The sequence below is a fragment of the Budorcas taxicolor genome, chromosome 12, assembly GCF_023091745.1.
Source record: "Budorcas taxicolor isolate Tak-1 chromosome 12, Takin1.1, whole genome shotgun sequence".
NCBI lineage: Eukaryota > Metazoa > Chordata > Mammalia > Artiodactyla > Bovidae > Budorcas > Budorcas taxicolor.
Genome location: NC_068921.1, coordinates 73,407,785 through 73,427,875, shown reverse-complemented (window position 1 = coordinate 73,427,875; position 20,091 = coordinate 73,407,785). Strand labels below are relative to the sequence as shown.

General features: G+C 35.7%; 1 protein-coding gene across 1 annotated transcript in view; it reads left to right on the top strand.

Annotated features, from left to right (window-relative positions):
- LOC128057624 (UDP-glucose:glycoprotein glucosyltransferase 2-like) overlaps positions 1–20,091 on the top strand; it is a 141,721-nt gene that overhangs the window by 73,520 nt on the left and 48,110 nt on the right. The window contains exons 20-24 of the mRNA XM_052650081.1: positions 2,749–2,843; positions 4,241–4,447; positions 7,311–7,442; positions 13,261–13,385; positions 18,537–18,632. Of these exons, the coding sequence (XP_052506041.1) occupies positions 2,749–2,843; positions 4,241–4,447; positions 7,311–7,442; positions 13,261–13,385; positions 18,537–18,632 (655 nt within the window). The remainder of the gene's footprint in view (positions 1–2,748; positions 2,844–4,240; positions 4,448–7,310; positions 7,443–13,260; positions 13,386–18,536; positions 18,633–20,091) is intronic.

Genomic DNA, 20,091 nt, shown 5'->3' with positions numbered 1-20,091 from the left:
GTGTATATGTACCACTGCTTTCTTATCCATTCATCTGCTGATGGACATCTAGGTTGTTTCCATGTCCTGGCTATTATAAACAGTGCTGCGATGAACATTGGGGTACATGTGTCTCTTTCAATTCTGGTTTCCTCGGTGTGTATGCCCAGCAGTGGGATTGCTGGGTCATAAGGCAGTTCTATTTGCAATTTTTTAAGGAATCTCCACACTGTTCTCCAAAGTGGCTGTACTAGTTTGCATTCCCACCAACAGTGTAGAAGGGTTCCCTTTTCTCCACACCCTCTCCAGCATTTATTGCTTGCAGATTTTTGGATCGCTGACTTTCTGACTGGTGTGAAGTGGTACCTCATTGTGGTTTTGATTTGCATTTCTCTGATAATGAGTGATGTTGAGCATCTTTTCATGTGTTTGTTAGCCATCCGTATGTCTTCTTTGGAGAAATGTCTATTTAGTTCTTTGGCCCATTTTTTGATTGGGTCATTTATTTTTCTGGAATTGAGCTGCATAAGTTGCTTGTATATTTTTGAGATTAGTTGTTTGTCAGTTGCTTCATTTGCTATTATTTTCTCCCATTCAGAAGGCTGTCTTTTCACCTTGCTTATATTTTCCTTTGTTGTGCAGAAGCTTTTAATTTTAATTAGATCCCATTTGTTTATTTTTGCTTTTATTTCCAGTATTCTGGGAGGTGGATCATAGAGGATCGTGCTGTGATTTATGTCGGAGAGTGTTTTGCCTATATTCTCCTCTAGGAGTTTTATAGTTTCTGGTCTTACATTTAGATCTTTAATCCATTTTGAGTTTATTTTTGTGTGTGGTGTTAGAAAGTGATCTAGTTTCATTCTTTTACAAGTGGTTGACCAGTTTTCCCAGCACCACTTGTTAAAGAGATTGTCTTTACTCCATTGTATATTCTTGCCTCCTTTGCCAAAGATAAGGTGTCCATATGTGTGTGGATTTATCTCTGGGCTTTCTATTTTGTTCCATTGATCTATATGTCTGTCTTTGTGCCAGTACCATATTGTCTTGATGACTGTGGCTTTGTAGTAGAGCCTGAAGTCAGGCAAGTTGATTCCTCCAGTTCCATTCTTCTTTCTCAAGATTGCTTTGGCTATTCGAGGTTTTTTGTATTTCCATACAAATCTTGAAATGATTTGTTCTAGTTCTGTGAAAAATATGGCTGGTAGCTTGATAGGGATTGCATTGAATTTGTAAATTGCTTTGGGTAGTATACTCATTTTCACTATATTGATTCTTCCGATCCATGAACATGGTATATTTCTCCATCTATTAGTGTCCTCTTTGATTTCTTTCATCAGTGTTTTATAGTTTTCTATATATAGGTCTTTAGTTTCTTTAGGTAGATATATTCCTAAGTATTTTATTCTTTTCGTTGCAATGGTGAATGGAATTGTTTCCTTAATTTCTTTTTCTACTTTCTCATTATTAGTGTATAGGAATGCAAGGGATTTCTGTGTGTTGATTTTATATCCTGCAACTTGACTATATTCATTGATTAGCTCTAGTAATTTTCTGGTGGAGTCTTTAGGGTTTTCCATGTAGAGGATCATGTCATCTGCAAACAGTGAAAGTTTTACTTCTTCTTTTCCAATTTGGATTCCTTTTATTTCTTTTTCTGCTCTGATTGCTGTGGCCAAAACTTCCAGAACTATGTTGAATAGTAGCGGTGAAAGTGGGCACCCTTGTCTTGTTCCTGACTGTAGGGGAAATGCTTTCAGTTTTTCACCATTGAGGATAATGTTTGCTGTGGGTTTGTCATATATAGCTTTTATTATGTTGAGGTATGTTCCTTCTATTCCTGCTTTCTGGAGAGTTTTTATCATAAATGGATGTTGAATTTTGTCAAAGGCCTTCTCTGCATCTATTGAGATAATCATATGGTTTTTATTTTTCAATTTGTTAATGTGGTGAATTACATTGATTGATTTGCAGATATTGAAGAATCCTTGCATCCCTGGGATAAAGCCCACTTGGTCATGGTGTATGATCTTTTTAATGTGTTGTTGGATTCTGATTGCTAGAATTTTGTTGAGGATTTTTGCATCTATGTTCATCAGTGATATTGGCCTGTAGTTTTCTTTTTTTGTGACATCTTTGTCAGGTTTTGGTATTAGGATGATGGTGGCCTCATAGAATGAGTTTGGAAGTTTACCTTCCTCTGCAATTTTCTGGATGAGTTTGAGTAGGATAGGTGTTAGCTCTTCTCGAAATTTTTGGTAGAATTCAGCTGTGAAGCCGTCTGGACCTGGGCTTTTGTTTGCTGGAAGATTTCTGATTACAGTTTCAATTTCCGTGCTTGTGATGGGTCTGTTAAGATTTTCTATTTCTTCCTGGTTCAGTTTTGGAAAGTTGTACTTTTCTAAGAATTTGTCCATTTCTTCCACGTTGTCCATTTTATTGGCATATAACTGCTGATAGTAGTCTCTTATGATCCTTTGTATTTCTGTGTTGTCTGTTGTGATCTCTCCATTTTCATTTCTAATTTTATTGATTTGATTTTTCTCTCTTTGCTTCTTGATGAGTCTGGCTAATGGTTTGTCAATTTTATTTATCCTTTCAAAGAACCAGCTTTTGGCTTTGTTGATTTTTGCTATGGTCTCTTTTGTTTCTTTTGCATTTATTTCTGCCCACCATTTTAAAAATTATTATTTTTATGTATTTTGTTAACTGGAAATGTTCCTGTCTTTGCTTTGATTTTAAGAATTAGTTTATACTGTTTGAAACTTTCAGATGATTATGTAATTTCTTCAGTTACTTTCTGGATTGTTGCTGATTTTGACAAACCATCTGGGAGAAAACTGCTTTTTAATGCATTAAATCACATGGTGAGTATTTGGATACTTTCTACAAAAATTAATGTGCTGTAATTTTGAGAAAGCAGTATGAAAAATGTTCATTAAGTCTTTATTTTCCTTCATGTTAATGTTTTCAGTTCCTTTACTTGGTTAGAACATGGTGCTAAGTCAGGAATTCAGATTCTTTCTCCATGTAAGATAGGTGACCTTGCCCCAGAAAAGACAGCCCTACATGTCCTCTGTGATTCATGACTTGTATATTCTCTTCTAGTCCTTGCTGTTAGATATACATGTACATATCTAGTAGCCTATATGTGCTGAACATTTGTGTCCCCGCCAAAATTTATAGGGCTTCCCTGGTGGCTCAGATGGTAAAGAATCTTCTTCCAATGCAGGAGACTCAGGTTTGATCCCTGGGTGGGGAAGATCCCCTGGAGAAGGAAATGGCAAACCACTCCAGCATTCTTGCCTAGAGGATTCCATGGGCAAAGGAGCCTGGCAGGCTGCAGTCCATGGGATCACACAGAGTCGCACACTACTGAGGGACTAACACTTTTTTCTTTTCTTTCAAAATTTTTATGTTCAAATCTAATCCTCAATGTGCTGAAATTTGGAGATTGGACCTTTAGGAGGTAGTTAGGTCATAACGGTGGAGTCCTCATAAATGGGATTAATGCTCTTACAAGAAGAGGTCCTAGGGCTAGTCTACTCTCTTTCTGTCATGTAAGGATCCAAGGAGAAATTAGAAAATGCAACCCAGAACAGGGTCCTCACCAGCACCTGACCATGCTGGCACACTGATCTTGATCTGCCAGCCTCCAATTCTACTAGTTTTTTACATATCTATCTCAGTAATAAGTAAAACAAGTAAACAGAAAATCAGTAGGGATGTACAGATGATTTGAATAATAAAATCCCCAAACTTTACCTAATGAATATTGATAGAAGAATGCACATTGCATAGTATATGTTCTTGCAAAGCACAAATGTAACATTTAAAAAACATTTGTAGATGTTGGGCTATAAACCAAATCTCATAAATCTCACTGATGTTCTAGTTTTCTTTTGGTGATTGATTTCTAACTTAATTATACTGTAGTCAAAGAATATACTTTTGCTTTTTCAGCAGCAGGGTTTGAACAGCATGGATCCACTTATGCACAATTTTTTTTCAGTAGTAAATACTGCGGTATTATGTCATCTGTGGTTGGCTGACTCTACATATGTGGAACTTTGAATACGGAGGGCCAACTATAAGTAGATTTTCGATTGCTCAGGGAGTCAGTGTGTCTGACCCCTGCACTGTCTAAGGGTCCAGTGTACTTTGTATGATTTTAGTCTTTAAAAATTTTATGAGATTTACAAAATTCCATTGTAAAAGGATATGTAAAATACTGATCTTTATCACCTTTAAATTTGTTTTGCAGAAAACAAGTGGTCATAGTCGGTTGGGGGTTATTTATAATCCTACATCAAAAATAGATGAAGAAAACACAACTATTTCTAGAGGAATTCTGGCAGCTTTTCTAACACTGAAAAACAGCTTTTTGAGAAACTTTCTCAGGAAACTGGCAGAAGAAAAAACTGCTGCAGCTATTTACTCTGGAAATAAAATTAAAACGTTGCTTACTGAGGTTAGTAGCTATTTGTTTGAAATAATAGATACATATCTGTTGCATATTTCAAAAATATTTCAGTGTGCTTGGAGATATGTTGCCAAAAAATCAATAAGTATAATCAAATGGGGATCATAAGCTTTACAGTGGTAAAGGTCCTCACTGAATGATATGGCTTTGCATAGAAGCACTGAACGTATCAAATTTCAGATATTTCAGCTACTACTCAATGATCTTAAAGTTAATGGCTTTCTAGTTTGGATATGTATTTATTTATGTGAAGAATTGAGAGTTAAAGGAATATGTGAATAATCCTCAGTTATTTCACTGAAGGGATCCAGTACAGGGAAAAACTTTAAGGTAAAAGCTGATGCTCTGGAAGAAAGACTCATTAATCCATTCAAAAAATTTATTGATTGAGTCCCAGACAATGAGGATAATACTTGTGAACAAGGCAGAGAGAATCCCTGTTCGTATGGACTTACATTGTATTGGGAAAGAAAAGGCAAGTAGTGCTAGAAAAAAAATTAGAAGAAAATATACTGTTTGAGGGATGTTCTTTTAGCTGGAGTGGTCAAGGGAAGGCATCTCTAAAGAGCTGTTGTTTGGGCAAAGCTCTCAATGAAATGAGAAATCAAGCCATGAAAAGTCTGTAAGAAGAATGTACCAGATTCAAGAATACAGTGGGTCTGAAGAAAGTATTTACAGGAGGACATGGTCAACTATGCCAAATGTCTTGAAATTAGGCTTCATAAGGGACCATTTTATTTGTTAAGGTGGTCGTTGGTGACTGATAATAGTTTCGATGAAGTAGTAGGTATAAAGGTGAACTGGAGCCAAGAGAGAAAGAGAAATCAGAAAAGAGACAGCAAGTATTTGTAGCTTTCTAAAGGAATTTTCCTATGTGGAAAACAGAGAACTACTGTGTAGCTAAAATAGGACTTGTGTAGCTAGAATAGGACTTGAGGTCAGGGAAGGATTTCACTTTTTTGGTATGCTAATGAAAACAGTCCATCCAAATATGAGAAAGGATGATACAGAGACAAGGGAGCAAAGTGGGAGGATGTTTCTTGAGTGGAAAAGAGGTGCTGGGACCCAATGCACAAGTTGTAAGTATTGGTTTAAGAACAGGGTAGATTTATTGGTGGTAGCAAGATGAGTACTTCTCTTCTGATTGATTCCGTTTTCAAAAAGAGGTCAGATCATTAGCTAAGTATTAGGATGGGAGTAGGGACTCATTGGAAAAGACCCTGATGCTGGGAGGGATTGGGGGCAGGAGGACAAGGGGACAACAGAGGATGAGATGGCTGGATGGCATCATCGACTCGATGGACATGAGTTTGGGTAGGCTCTGGGAGTTGGTGATGGACAGGGAAGCCTGGCATGCTGCAGGTCATGGGGTCGCAAAGAGTCGGATACGACTGAGCAACTGAACTGAACTGAACTGAGGTGTTCTTAGAGGCTGGAGGAAAGAGCTGAGAATGTCAAGTATTTCCTATTGTTCTGTGAGTGAGAAAGTGAATCAACAGTGGTATAGGAAAATTTCTGAGGGCTGTCTTGAGATTAGTGATTGTAACTGAAAGTGAGATCAGTGTTGGCTGCACGTGATTCTCCAGCCATCCTAACATTGTTTAGATCCTGTCACAGAGTAAACAGATTTGTGTTTAACCAGGGTTGAAGTTTTGCCAGGTGATTATAACTGAGAGGAGGCATTCAAGGGAACTGAGCATGCACTGTTTTTGTTACGGTAAAGGGCTCTGAGGTAGAGCCTGGTTAGGAGGAAAACTATGATATGGAAAGCACGATAGACAAGTGGTTGGATCAAGGGACTGAAGGGTTGACTAATGGTTGTTCTGGTGACACTAGAGTGAATGAGCTGGAGGGTCAGCAGCTTGTGGTCAGAGAGGAGTTGACTGAGAGATTCTGAAAGTGAAGTTCTAGGGTTGCACTGTCTGATACTGTAGCCACCAACTTCATGTGGCTGTTTTAAATTTAAATAAAATTACAGTAAATTTCTCAGTCATACTAGCCAGATTTCTAGAGCTCAGTACCTACCTGTGGCTGTGCCTTGGGCAGGCAGGGAACCTTTTCTGATATTGTAGGTGTTCCAGGAACATGATAAAAATGCAGAAGGCAAGGCCCACCCTGGATCTACTCCAGTAGAATGTATATTTTAATAAGACACCCAAGTTATTTGTATGCATATTAATGTTTGAAAGAATCCACCTGCAATGAGGGAGACCTGGGTTCAATCCCTGGGTTGGGAAGATCCCTTGGAGAAGGGAAAGGCTAGCCACTTCAGCATCCTAGTCTGGAGAATTCCATAAACTGTATGGGATTCCATAAACTCCATGGGATTGCAAGAGTCGGACATGACTGAGTGACTTTCACTAAATGTTTGATACACACTGAGATGGATAATATTACTTTTGTATTTCAAAGTTTAAATGCACTATTACTAAACTGGTTTTGTGGGATTGGAATGAGACAGAGTATTTTTATTCTAACCAGTATTTTTTAGTTGAGTATACCAAAATGGAAGTACTGAGTTCAGAATTTAATTAACGTGTTTTATTTTTTAATGTTAAATTTTTTTAAATGATGTTCCCTAGCATTTTATTAATCAGTAATCCACCTTACATTCTCAACAAATGAATAGCAAGCTATCTGCTTATAACAGGATTTACAAATATTGTAATTGCCTTGCTGAGAAGGATTCTTTTTTAAAATGTGATTTCAGAACAAGATGGTACTTTTAAAAATCAAAAGTTAATGTAATTTTAAGTTTTATAATGACTTATTAAAGTAAGGTATGTTAAAAAAATATTTTCTGTATTTACTGTTCTCTTGTTGGTTTTATCATTCTTAACTTATGCCTTAGGGGATGGATAAGAATGCCTTTGAGAAAAAATATAATACCATTGGAGTGAATATTTTTCGAACTCACCAGTTGTTCTGCCGAGATGTACTTAAATTGAGTCCTGGAGAAAAAGGTGTTATCAGCAATGGGAGGGTAAGCAGAAAAAGCGATTGCTTACTTTTTTCAGTGACACTGTGATACAAAGGTTAGCGATTGCTTACTTTTTTCAGTGACACTGTGATACAAAGGTCTCAAACATTTTCTGTTACAACACACCTGATGCAGTACACACAGAGGATGGTGCTCACGCCAGACAGGTCTCAGCATAAATAAACTTGCCTCTGAGATAATCTAGTTCATGGCATGCTCCCTGTGTCTTCACCGCTACCCCATCCGTGATAACATTGGATGTGGCTGAGGATGTTCTTTGGGGATAGCTTTTATAACGTAAGTATTAGAACAAGCAGTTTAGTATATAGTACAACGTAATTGAGAATCACTGTTGTAAATGTGTGTATAAAGTACATTTTAACATCTTTTTTCTTTTTGTAGCTTTTTTCTATAATTGATTATATTAAATAATAATACCTTTGTAAGTTTTGTGGTATAAAGTCATATGTATTAATATAATTTTTAAAAACTATGGGGAAAGTCACTCTTACTCCCACCGTCTTAATAAAGATTTTTTCTTTTTAAAAAATTTATTTATTTTTAGTTGGAGGATAATTGCTTTGCAATATTGTATTAGTTTCTGCCACACATCAGTATGAATCAGCCATAGGTATACATACGTCCTCTCCCTCTTGGATCTTCCTCCTGTCTCCCATACCATCCCACCCTCAAGGTTGCACCTTCAACTCCTTTTCTACTCTGCATAGCCGTGTCTGTTTTTTGAATACATAATTATAATCACACTTTTTTCTCTTAATATACGAAAAATATTTTTCCAGTTGATTAGGGAGTTGTAATAGATACATACAAAATTAGTGGACAATAGCTACTTGTTAATATTTTTAGTATGATAGTCTAGTTTTCTTTCTCAGGTGTGATTTAAGTTTTTAAAATTGAATCTGGTGCTTAAGTATTTTTAGAAATCAGCTAATGCAGTGTGTTTGACATACCTCTGCTTGAACCATCGAATTGTATATCCCTAAGTCATCATCAAAGCTCATTTTCTACATTTTTATGAGTTTTGTTTCCTCTGTGCTCCATTCCAATATCATCATTCACTTAAAATTATGCTTATTTATTCTTTCTTATTTGAATCTGTAAATAATAGAAATTGGAGAATAATGAGGGACTCATATCATCCACAAATTAAGTATTTCTTCTTCAGTGCAACAGTTCTTGTGCTAATTGTGTTAGATCCTAACGGTAGTGAGACTCAGGTGCATCTGTGTACAGTGCTACTGTAAGATTGGTGACAACAGTTGGCATTTATGATTGCAGTACTGTAAAGTGTTAGTGAATTTTGATAGTGAGCTATTTGAAAGCCCAAAAATGGTGTTGCTTTTTTTTCTTTAGCAATTGCTTTGGGAAGAAATAAAACTTTTTAGAACAATTTTAAAGTATAAGGCTACCTTTGACTTTGTCAGGCATTTTAAGGGATAAAAAGGAAAAAGTTACAGCCTGCTGTATCTATTAATTTGCCTTTTCGTTATACATAATGGAAAAGCTACTCTATGTTTTCTTTGTCATGGCTTAATATAATTCAACCATGATAATATTGTAATCAATATTAGTGATAAATATTATAGTTATGTGCAGCTTATTTCTTTTAGAACTCTTTTCTTCTCATTTTCCTTGAAATTGACAAAAGGATTTAGCTATAATCTTGCCACGAACCAAACATTCTTCTGGAATCCAAGAGTATAATAGTGAAAAAACATGCTTTTGTGGAGTTTACATTGTGATGCGCAGGGAACAAAAACAAATAGTCTCCTTATTTATACGGGGTTTTCTGGATAGAGAACCAAAAGAGGTGAGAGAGCAAACTGTTTTCAAATCTGGAAGAATGTTCTAGGTAGAAGGAACAAGGAGTACAAAGTCCTGAGATGAGCTCATGTCTATGTGTTCTAAGAATAGCAGATATGAGGAGAACAGGAGAGAAGTAGTTGGGGGCCAGATCAGGTGTGGTTTTACACTGAATGAGCTGAGAAGCTCATTGTTCTGGAGACAGGATTGACATAAACTGACTTACATTTTATTTGGATCACTAGTGGAGAAGGAAATGGCAACCCACTCCAGTATTCTTGCCTAGAGAATCCCAAGGATGGGGGAGCCTGGTGGGCTGCTGTCTGTGAGGTCGCACAGAGTCGGACACGACTGAAGCGACTTAGCAGTTAGCAGTGGCTATTACATTGAGAATAGACTGTAGACGTTGGGAAGCCAGTTAGGAGCTATTACAGTAGACCAAGTGAGAGCTGATGGTGGCCTGGACCAGAATGGCTCTAGTGGAAATAGAAGTAGACGTGAGATGTATTTTGAAGGAAAAGTGAACAGGAATTGCTTACAGATTTGCTGTGGGATGTGAGAGAACTGCATGACCAGCAGAATGAAGTTGCATTGTTTTAAGGTAAGGAAGACTTGCAGGAGGAGTGGGCTCGTTCAAAAGAAAAGGAAGATCAGATAGAGAATTTAGTTCTGCATATAGTAAGCGCTCAGTGTTCCGTCCTGGACCTGTGAGTAGACTGGTTGAGTCAGCAACTGGATATGAGTTAAATTCAGGGGAGAGGTCAGTATGTTGACTTTTTATGTTGAGTAATGAAAAATTATAATTTTGATTATCTTTGTAGGATTGTGGTTTGAATAGAAAAGTGTGATATATCTGAAAATAAGTACTGTGGTTTCTGAACTATAATGTAATACTTAGCTTATTACTGTGTCTCAAAAGTAATGCTTTTATAAAACAAAATAATCATAGCAATTGTAGCAGGTAGCTATAATTCTGAACCAGATCATTTAATGTTCAAAATAATTCTGACATTTTAGAATCAGTCTTCATTTTGAACGGTCCAAATGTTTACATTAAAATTGAAACATATTCAAAGTTAAAATTGTTTATAAATGATCAAAACTAGGGAGTATTGATGATCTCATACTTTCTTACTGACATGCTAAAGAATTTAAAATCTATTTTAATATTAAATAAAACCCTAAATAATATTGTTGCTGTTGGTTTGGCCAAAAAGTTTGTTTAGGTTTTTCTATAACATCTTATAGAAAAATCTGAATGAACTTTGTAGCTAACCCAATATAATTATATTTATTCTTATTACACTACATAATAAATAAATTTGCCGACAAAGGTCCTTATAGTCAAAGCTGTGATTTTTCCAGTAGTCACCTGTGGATGTGAGAGTTGGACCATAAAGAAGCTGAACACTGAAGAATTGATGTTTCTGAACTGTGATGTTGGAGATTCTTGAGAGTCCTGGGACTGAAAGGAGATCAAACTAGTCAGTCCTAGAGGAAATCAGTCCTGAATATTCATTGGAAGGACTGATGCTGAAGCTCCAATACTTTGGCCGCCTGATGCGAAGAACTGACTTATTAGAAAAGACCCTGATGCTGGGAAAGACTGAAGCAGGAGGATAAGGTGACAGCAGAGAACGAGATGGTTGGATGGCATCACCAACTCAGTGGACATGAGTTTGAGCAAGCTCTGGGACATGGTGAAGGACAGGGATGCCTGGCATGCTGTAGCCCATGAGGTTGCAGAGTCAGACATGACTGAGTGACTGAACAACGATTATGCCATATACTTACGAATTACTGAAAGACATGGCACAGCAGAGAGTAGGGAAACAAGCAAGGCCTTTTTGTTTAGCAGGACAGTTTGGATTCAGATTCCAGTTACACCATTAATTATATGACCTTTGTCATAAAATTTGTTCATTTGGACAATAGAAAAAGTAATAGTATGTTTTACAAACTTGTCAGAGGATTAAATATGCTTTTATACCAAAAGCACATAGAATGGCCCTAGACATAGAGTAAATTTTCAGTAAATATTAACTTTTCTTTTCTCTAAATCTCTGAAGGCTATCATGAGAGATACTGGGTACTTTTACAAATTTTGGTGGCTTGGAGGGTAAAGCTTCTGCCTGCAATGTGGGAGACCCAGGTTCCATCCCTGGGTTAGGAAGATCTCTGGGAGAAGGCAATGGCAACCCACTCCAGTATTCTTGCCTGGAAAATCCCATGGACAGAGAAGCCTGGTAGGCTACAGTCCATGGGGTCGCAAAGAGTCAGACACGACTGAGTGACTTCACTTTCACTTTTCACAGATTTTATGTTCATTGAGAGTCAGTATAGAGTCAGGGCCAATGGATGAAACTTCAACAAGTAGAGAGAGATTTTTACTCGGTATGTGCATGAACATTTTAACAGAGTTTTCTAAAATGTTAATGATCTGTCAAAGGAGGTAGTACATTTCTGTTACAGCAGTTATTCTGTTTAACTGAAAAGTCACATTTCCGAAATGTTGTAAAGAAGATTTAAGCTCCAGATAGGTTTTATTGTACTATTCCATGATTTTCAAATCTAATGTTCCATTTCTCAGTTTGGCCCTTATGTGATTTTACACTAACATTTTATTCCACAAACATTACATTCAACTTTAAGTAGAAGAACTAAAGCACAGAAAAAAACATAGTTTCTGCTAGCAATTTTGAACTTACATAGGTAAAATAGTGCCAATTTTCTGGTAAATTTAATCAGTACAGATTCCCAATCTTGTTAATCCCTGAGGAAAATAATTTGAGATTTTATTTCCTTTTTTTGAGTTATTAACAAAAAACTACTTGGTCACTAGAAGTGGTATAGATAAAATTCAGCTATTTCCCAGGCCTATCCCACCCATAGTCCAAAAAATATAATATTGAAAGTGCTTGGAAGGTTAAAATTGACAGTCATCTTAAGGAAATGGAGTATTGATATGTGTACTTTTAGTATTATAGCACCTATTTTTTGTACATTTAAGAGACCATGTTTTATGTTTAAAGTGAAACATGGTGTTTGTTTAGCTGGATGCCAGTATTCTAGCTAATTTCACCTTTGTTATGAGCAAATGAGAAAAGATTGAAGAACTATACTTGATTAATTTTTATAAAATATTAATTGCAGAAGCATATGAAGGGGTAGTAAGAAAATCCACTTGCGGCTGTTTTATTCTGGTCTTTTGCCAAGGGAAAAAAAAATTCTGGTTGACATGTTTTCTAATTGTCTTTAAGTCTAATTGTTCATAAGACTATGCCAGGGCTCACCTTCTATATCAAGGCTTATTATGGTCATACTGTTATGATGATGCACATATTAGCTTCCCCCCAGAATGATAATGGTAGCACAGTTGGAGTGGTTGTGATGGGATAGACATCCTGAGAAATTAGGTGTCTGGCAAGTTTACAGCTTCTCACTTCTGCAGTTGCTGATTTAAAACTAACCTACATGATCTTGCTGTGCTCCAGCAGTTTATACATCAGTTAGATGAAGAATGGTTGGTATTATTAAGAAATTATGTGATTTGTCTCTTGGTTTTGATCTTTTATGCCTTATTTATATATTGATATATGTATAGTATGGACTACAATTAAGAGATTAAATAGTAAATATTGAAAGTAAAAGATTTATGGAATATAGATAATTATTTGAATAATTTACTTTAAAATGAAAAGTCTTAGGTTTTTGAAAGCATTATGTTTCAAAGTAAAACCTTCAAATAGAAATAATTAGCTGATTTTTTTTTTTGCCATGTTGATTTTGGTATTTATACAAATGTTAACTTGTAATCTCAAAGTGAGGAAATACTTTTCTCCTGTTTCCCAGTGGATTTAGTAAATGGCAGGATAAATAACCACTATCTGTTTAATCAGTTTTTGCTTAAAGAAATATCTATTTGATAAGAAAATACCTGTCACAGAGTGGGATCTTATAGAAGACACACGATAATATAATTGTTTTTATTTTTAAGTTTTTAGGCCCTTTAGGTGAAGACTTCTATGCAGAAGATTTTTACTTGTTGGAAAAGATAACATTTACTAAGTTAGTAGAGAACATTGAAGACATTGTTGAAAATACAGAAATCAACTCAAAGAAGTAAGTATTTAAAATCATAAGAGCATTTCATTTTGGAGTTTGGTATTTTGCCTCTGATTTCTTTTTAAAATTAGAAAGTGTTTCAGGTACCAACCAAAGATACAATAAAAGACATGTAGAGAATATAAAGAAATAGTAGAAAATACCAATTGCTCACTACTGCCAAACTGTAGATGTTAATATTTTATTTGCCTTGGATCTATCTCTTTTGTTTTCTTTCCATCCATCCCATTCTCCTCCCTCCCCAAGAGGTAGCCATTTTCTCAAATGTTGTATGCATTATTCCTCTATTTGCCTTTATACTTTTGCTTCATATGTAATTATCTATTATTAATGTTTACTGTGTTAAAGCCTTGACTTTTTTAGAGATATACTATTATACATAGGCTCCTTTTGCAATCTGCCTCTGTAGGAACTTTATCCATTTTCCCATTTTCATGTATATAGACTGAACTTATTCACTTCAATTTCTTTCTAGTATTTTGTGAATATATTGCAATTCACTTATATACTTCATGACTGAAGTACAATTAACTTGCCTTTAGTTCATTCAGTTCAGTTGCTCAGTCGAGTCCAATTCTTTGTGACTCTATGAATCGCAGCATGCCAGGCCTCCATATCCATCACCAGCTCCCGGAGTTTACCCAAATTCATGTCCATCGAGTCAGTGATGCCATCCAGCCATCTCAGGGAACTCCCTGGTGATGATGGAGCAGTGGTGGTGCTTATACAAACCTAAACAGGCAATGAGACTGCATAAAACCACACACACACACACACACACACACACACACACACACACACGAGTCCATGTGAAAACTGAACATGATCTGTAGTCCAGTAAACAGTATTGTTTCAATGGTGATTTTCTGGTTTGGTATGTGGAGTGTCTGCTTTGAAGGAAGCCAGATGGAGGGTTGAAGAGCCTCTATATACTAGCCTGTGAGTCTATAATTATTTCAAAATTAGTTTGTTTGTTTTTTTTTAAAAAAGAAGCTATCTGATTTATGTGTGTAGCACAAAGAATGTGCTAACCATCAGACAATTGCACTCATCTCCTGTACACTAGTAAGTTCATGTTCAAAATCTTTAATGTGAGGCTTCAGCATTATGCAAACCAAAAACTTTCAGATGTCCAAGCTGGCTTTAGAAAAGGAAGGAACTGGAGATCAAATTGCCAGCATTCACTGGATCACAGAGAAAGCAAGGAAAATTCCCAGAAAAACATCTACTCCGTTTCATCAGCTATGCTAAAGCCTTTGACTGTGTGGATCATAACAAACTGTGGAAAGCTCTTAAAGAGATAGAAATACCAGACCATCTTACCTGTCTCCTAAGAAAACTGTGGGTCAAGAAGCAACGGAACCCTGTATGGAAGAACTGATTGGTTCAAGATTGAGAAAGGAGTACAACAGGGCTGTCTGCTGTCATCCTGTTTGCTTAACCTATATACTGAGCAAATCATGAGGAATGCCCAGCTGGGTGAGTTACAAGATAGGAACAAGGAACCCTGTATGGAATCAAGATAAGAGGAACATCAACAGCCTCAGATATGAGGATGATACCACTTTAATGGCAGAAAGTGAAGAGGAACTAAAGAGCCTGTTGATGAGAGTGAAGGAGGAGAGTGAAAGAGCTGACTTAAAACTAAATATTAAAAAACTAAGATAATGGCATCTGGTCCCGTTCAGTTCAGTTCAATTCAGTCGCTCAGTTGTGTCTGACTCCTTGCGACCCCATGAATCACAGCACGCCAGGCCTCCCTGTCCATCACCAACTCCCGGAGTTTACTCAGACTCACGTCCATCGAGTCAGTGATGCCATCTAGCCATCTCATCTTCTGTCGTCCCCTTCTCCTCCTGCCCCCAATCCCTCCCAGCATCAGTGTCTTTTCCAATGAGTCAACTCTTTGCATGAGGTGGCCAAAGTATTGGAGTTTCAGCTTCAACATCAGTCCTTCCAATGAACACCCAGGACTGATTTCCTTTAGGATGGACTGGTTGGATCTCCTTGCAGTCCAAGGGACTCTCAAGAGTCTTCTCCAACACCACAGTTCAAAAGCATCAATTCTTCGGCACTCAGCTTTCTTTATAGTCCAACTCTCACATCCATACATGACCACTGGAAAAACCATAGCCTTAACTAGACGGATCTTTGCTGGCAAAGTAATATATCTGCTTTTCAATATGCTCTCTAGGTTGGTCATAACTTTTCTTCCAAGGAGTAAGCGTCTTTTAATTTCATGGCTGAAATCACCATCTGCAGTGATTTTGAAGCCCCAAAAATACTGTTATGCAAGTGCTATCATGAACTTAGTTTACATGACTCCTTGTGCAATGTCTGAGTTTCTCTAGACTAAAGGAGTGTTGTTACTGGGTTTAGGATAGACATACCTTCAGCTTTATCAGATATTGCTAAATTCTGTCCTTCAAAGGAGTTGGAACAGTTAACACTCCCACCAGAAATGGATTATTTTTGTTTCCTGAAGTCCTCACCAATACTTGGTGTTTCCCAACCTGTTCATTTCCTATCTTATGGATATAAAATTATATCTTGTTTTTTTTTAATTTATTTTTGAGTGATAATTGCTTTAGATATTGTATTAGTTTCTGCCATATATCAACGTGAATCAGCCATAGGTATACATATGTCCCCTCCCTCTTGAATGCATCTTGTTTTAGTTTACAGTTCCTTTCTAGAAGACAAGGAAGTGCATCTTGTTTTAATTCTACTTCCTTGTCTTCTAGTAAAGTTGAATATCTTCTCACATGATTGTTTTAATTTGTTTGCTCTTCTGTAAAAGATATGTTCATGCTTTTTGCTTAGTTATCTGTTGGGTTTTCTTCTTTCAGTGATTTATAAACATGTGGTATATTTATCTTTATCAGTAATATACTATTCCAGTTTGTGGCTTGGCTATTGAATTGTAACTTTTTACAGAGAAGTCAAAATATTCTCTGGGTTTTTCCTTTGTAATCTGTGATCTGTATGTGAAGTAAAGGGTGTGTACTCGTGTGTGTGTGTATAGGGTGTATAAATATTTCCCTTGGTCTGAATTCATAAAGGTATTCTCTTTTATTTTCTTCTAAAAGTTTTACAGTTTTGCTTTTTTTCTGATGTATGTCTTTAATTCTTCTTAGATCTTTATACTGTTCCACTGATGTCTTGTCTTATGCAATCCCATGTTCTAACTACCACAGCTTTATAATAAATTTCAATATCAGATAGTGAAAATTACTCATGCTACTTCTTCAAAGTTGTCTTGACCTTTTTTTGGGCTACGTTTTCATATAAATATTATTAGGACCAGAATAACAAGTTCTACAGAAAACCTTCTTGCTATTTTTATGGGAATTTCTTTGAATTTACTGTTTAAAAAGAATTGCCATCTTTATGTAATATTGCATTATCTTACCCATTAAATATATACATATTTATTATGAAGCTACACACACATACATACATACATACATACATATATATGTAGGTAGGTAAGTGGGTAGACAGACACGCTTATTCAGGGTCTTTAGAGTTCCTTTTGGGCTTCCCTGGTGGCTCAGCTGATAAAGAATCTGCCTGCAGTGTGGGAGACCTGGCTTTGATCCCTGGGTTGGGAAGATCCCCTGGAGGAGGGCTTTGCAACCCACTCCAGTGTTCTTGCCTGGAGAATCTCAGTGGACAGAGGAGCCTGGCTGCCTACAGATCATGTGATTGCAGAGTCAAACACAACTGAGCAACTAAGCATAGCACAGTGTTCCTTTTAGATTCTTCAGTGAAGCTTCGACTTTTTCCCCATGAAGTCTTACACGTGTGTTTTTAACTTTATCCCTAGTACTTACGATCCGGCTTTCCTAGTAACTCAATGGTAAGAATCCTACCTGCCAATTCAGGAGGTTCAATCTCTGCATCAGGAAGATTCCCTGGAAAAGGGAATGGCAACCCATTCCAGTAGTCTTACCTGGGAAATCCCATACAGTCCATAGTGTTGCTAAGAGTCAGACATGACTAAGGGATTAACACATTCACTTTTCCTCTCTTCAGTTCAAAGCACTTTTCAAAAAGAGAAAAATTGACCTGGATAGCTGAAAATTCAGAAAATCTAGGAAAAGTTTGTTGGAGGCCTCAAAGATTTTCTTTCTTTTTTTTTTTAATCTCCCTCTCCTCTAAGTACATAACAGCCCACTTTAAAAAACATGGGGAACATGTTGTCCATAAATATTTCCTCCATTGTGCCTACGATTTTGCATATTAGAGATTGTGTGGCTAATTTAACCTTAAGTTTCTAAACCTTTAAGGAAGTTTAGGAGTAGATTATGATTTTGATTAATTCTTTTATTTTATGTTTATTAAGTGGCAATTAAATGCAATGCTCTGTGAAAGATATGGTTTACAAATATAAATAATATAAAGTGTACAGGAACTACATATCCAGCAAAAACTGATACAGTAGAGAAATACTGACAATACTGACAAGGTTCTCAACCCCTCTGACTCTGAATTTCTTTGTTTATAAAATGGAGATGCCTATCTTTTCTGTTTTTCTTTTTTTTTTCCTACTTAAATTTCAGCTAACATTTTCTGTTATCATTAAACATACACATTTTCATATTTTAATGATATGTCAGCATGTCATTAAATGTACACATTTTCTGTATTTGATTATATTTAATCTAGGTGTTTATTTTGTACATTTTTAGTTTTTGAATGAATTTGAGACCATAGAAATCTGGGCTTCTTAACTATATTAAAAATTCTGTGAAAGTAAATATCTTACCATTTACTTTTTGTTTTTTCTGCCTGCTCTTCTTTCTTCCCTACGTGGATCTAAGTGCTTGGATATATAACCAGAAACTCAGCAAGTTTTGACTAATTGAATAATTCTCTATATGATTATAGACACTATTAGGAGTATCACTTATATGCTTTAGCTATCAATCATATCAATGATAAAAAAAAAATAGGTTGACCTTAGAAGCAGCAGTCATTGTACTTTTGATAGAATCTACAAGTTTGGAAGAAAAGTCTTTTACATACAGTTTATCTGCTAGAGATACTTTGCAGTAAATTCCCCTTTCTTAAGGTGTTATATGATAGATGAAGTATGGACCTTTCTTCCCCAAAATTCATTCATTGTTTATCTTGTTTCTCTAGCTTGAGTGACCTTGTTATGAAAATTGATGCTTTTGTTTCCTCTTTGCCTAAACGTGCCTCTCGGTATGACATCACATTTCTTAAGGAGAGTCGCAGGTAAGAATGTATTAGTGCTGTGTTTTCTGTCACTGCATCCTGTAGTTAGTTGTTTACATTTTTGTTCATGATATAGCCAAAGTTAAAGCAGAATTAAAAGTTGTTAGACAATAAATGTTTTTGATAAGATTAGGAAACAAATTCTAGTCATTATATTCTGGTAAATAAATTATTTTATATATATATATATATAGGATATGAAGTTTCAAGTAAGTAAACCTAATATGATTTGTCTTACTCTCATCTTTCTTCCACACTCAAGTTCATTTGAAATTTTTGCAGTATAATCATTATAAATAATAATAGCTTTATGTTGTCACTGTATAAAAGACTCCATTACCAAAGAAATCTGCTTAATTAAGTGTAGACATGTACAAAAGAATATCACAGAATGTGTTCTATGGAACATTGCTCTGAGATGTTAACAAATATCTTATGAGGGAGAACCTATCTAGTCAGGTAAATTTGGAGAATACTTTATCCTTTGGGGTGGAGGAGTGAGATTTTCAGTGTGCGTCCATGCATTGACAGTTATGAGATATGGTGTAGTTAAAAGAAAACAAAAGGTTCATTTTGGGTAAACTGTGCAGTTGAGTATTCGTGGAACACTTTTTTGTTAACAATTTATTATTCCTTAAAAAATTAGATTTCTAAAAACAGCCATCAGAGAAATACTGTTTTAGAATAATAAACTAGTTTATAATTTCATTATATAATACTTATCCTCTAAGATATTGGAAATAAAACTCATACATACATACAATTATCTGGGTCCACAACCGGAATTTTTTTTTGATTTAAGGACCACTTAGAATAGGAAAAAATAATCAGTTAGACATTATGTGATGAAACTATAGATTTTATTATCTTTTTCCAATCACTGCTCTTATAAAACCAAATTGAGACAAATTAGTTTATCATAAACTTAAAATGGCTGGCACTTCCTTCCTTATTTTCCAATTTTATACCTCTCAAAAAAAAAATTACCTGACTTCCTATGTTGTTACAATGTTATAACAGTAATTCAGTTGGACTGTTCTGTACTTTCAATTAAATGTATACTTAAAACTTTTCATTGAATTAAATGTAGGATTTATTATCTCATACTGGCCTTTTCTGTACTTTAAATAAGTTCCCCAACTTTTTATTTTAACATATAATTCATCTTCTATCTTAGCACTTGTTTCAGTGAAAGACTGAATGGAAAGGACAGAGGGAAGGAAGTGTGGAGAGGGTGACTGAGGTCAAGATTATATGATACATTTGGGTGGGTGTTTTTCCCCTGAGCTTTCCTGTTAATAATATGCTGGGCTTTAAAAACTATTAAATTTAATAAAAGTACCAAGTAGCTAATTTTATCATTCTCAAATCTGAGGAAATACAATTAACTACCAAAAAAGCATCTTTGTTTTATTTTTTACATTGTATGACCCATGAGAATTTGAGGAGCTTAAAATTA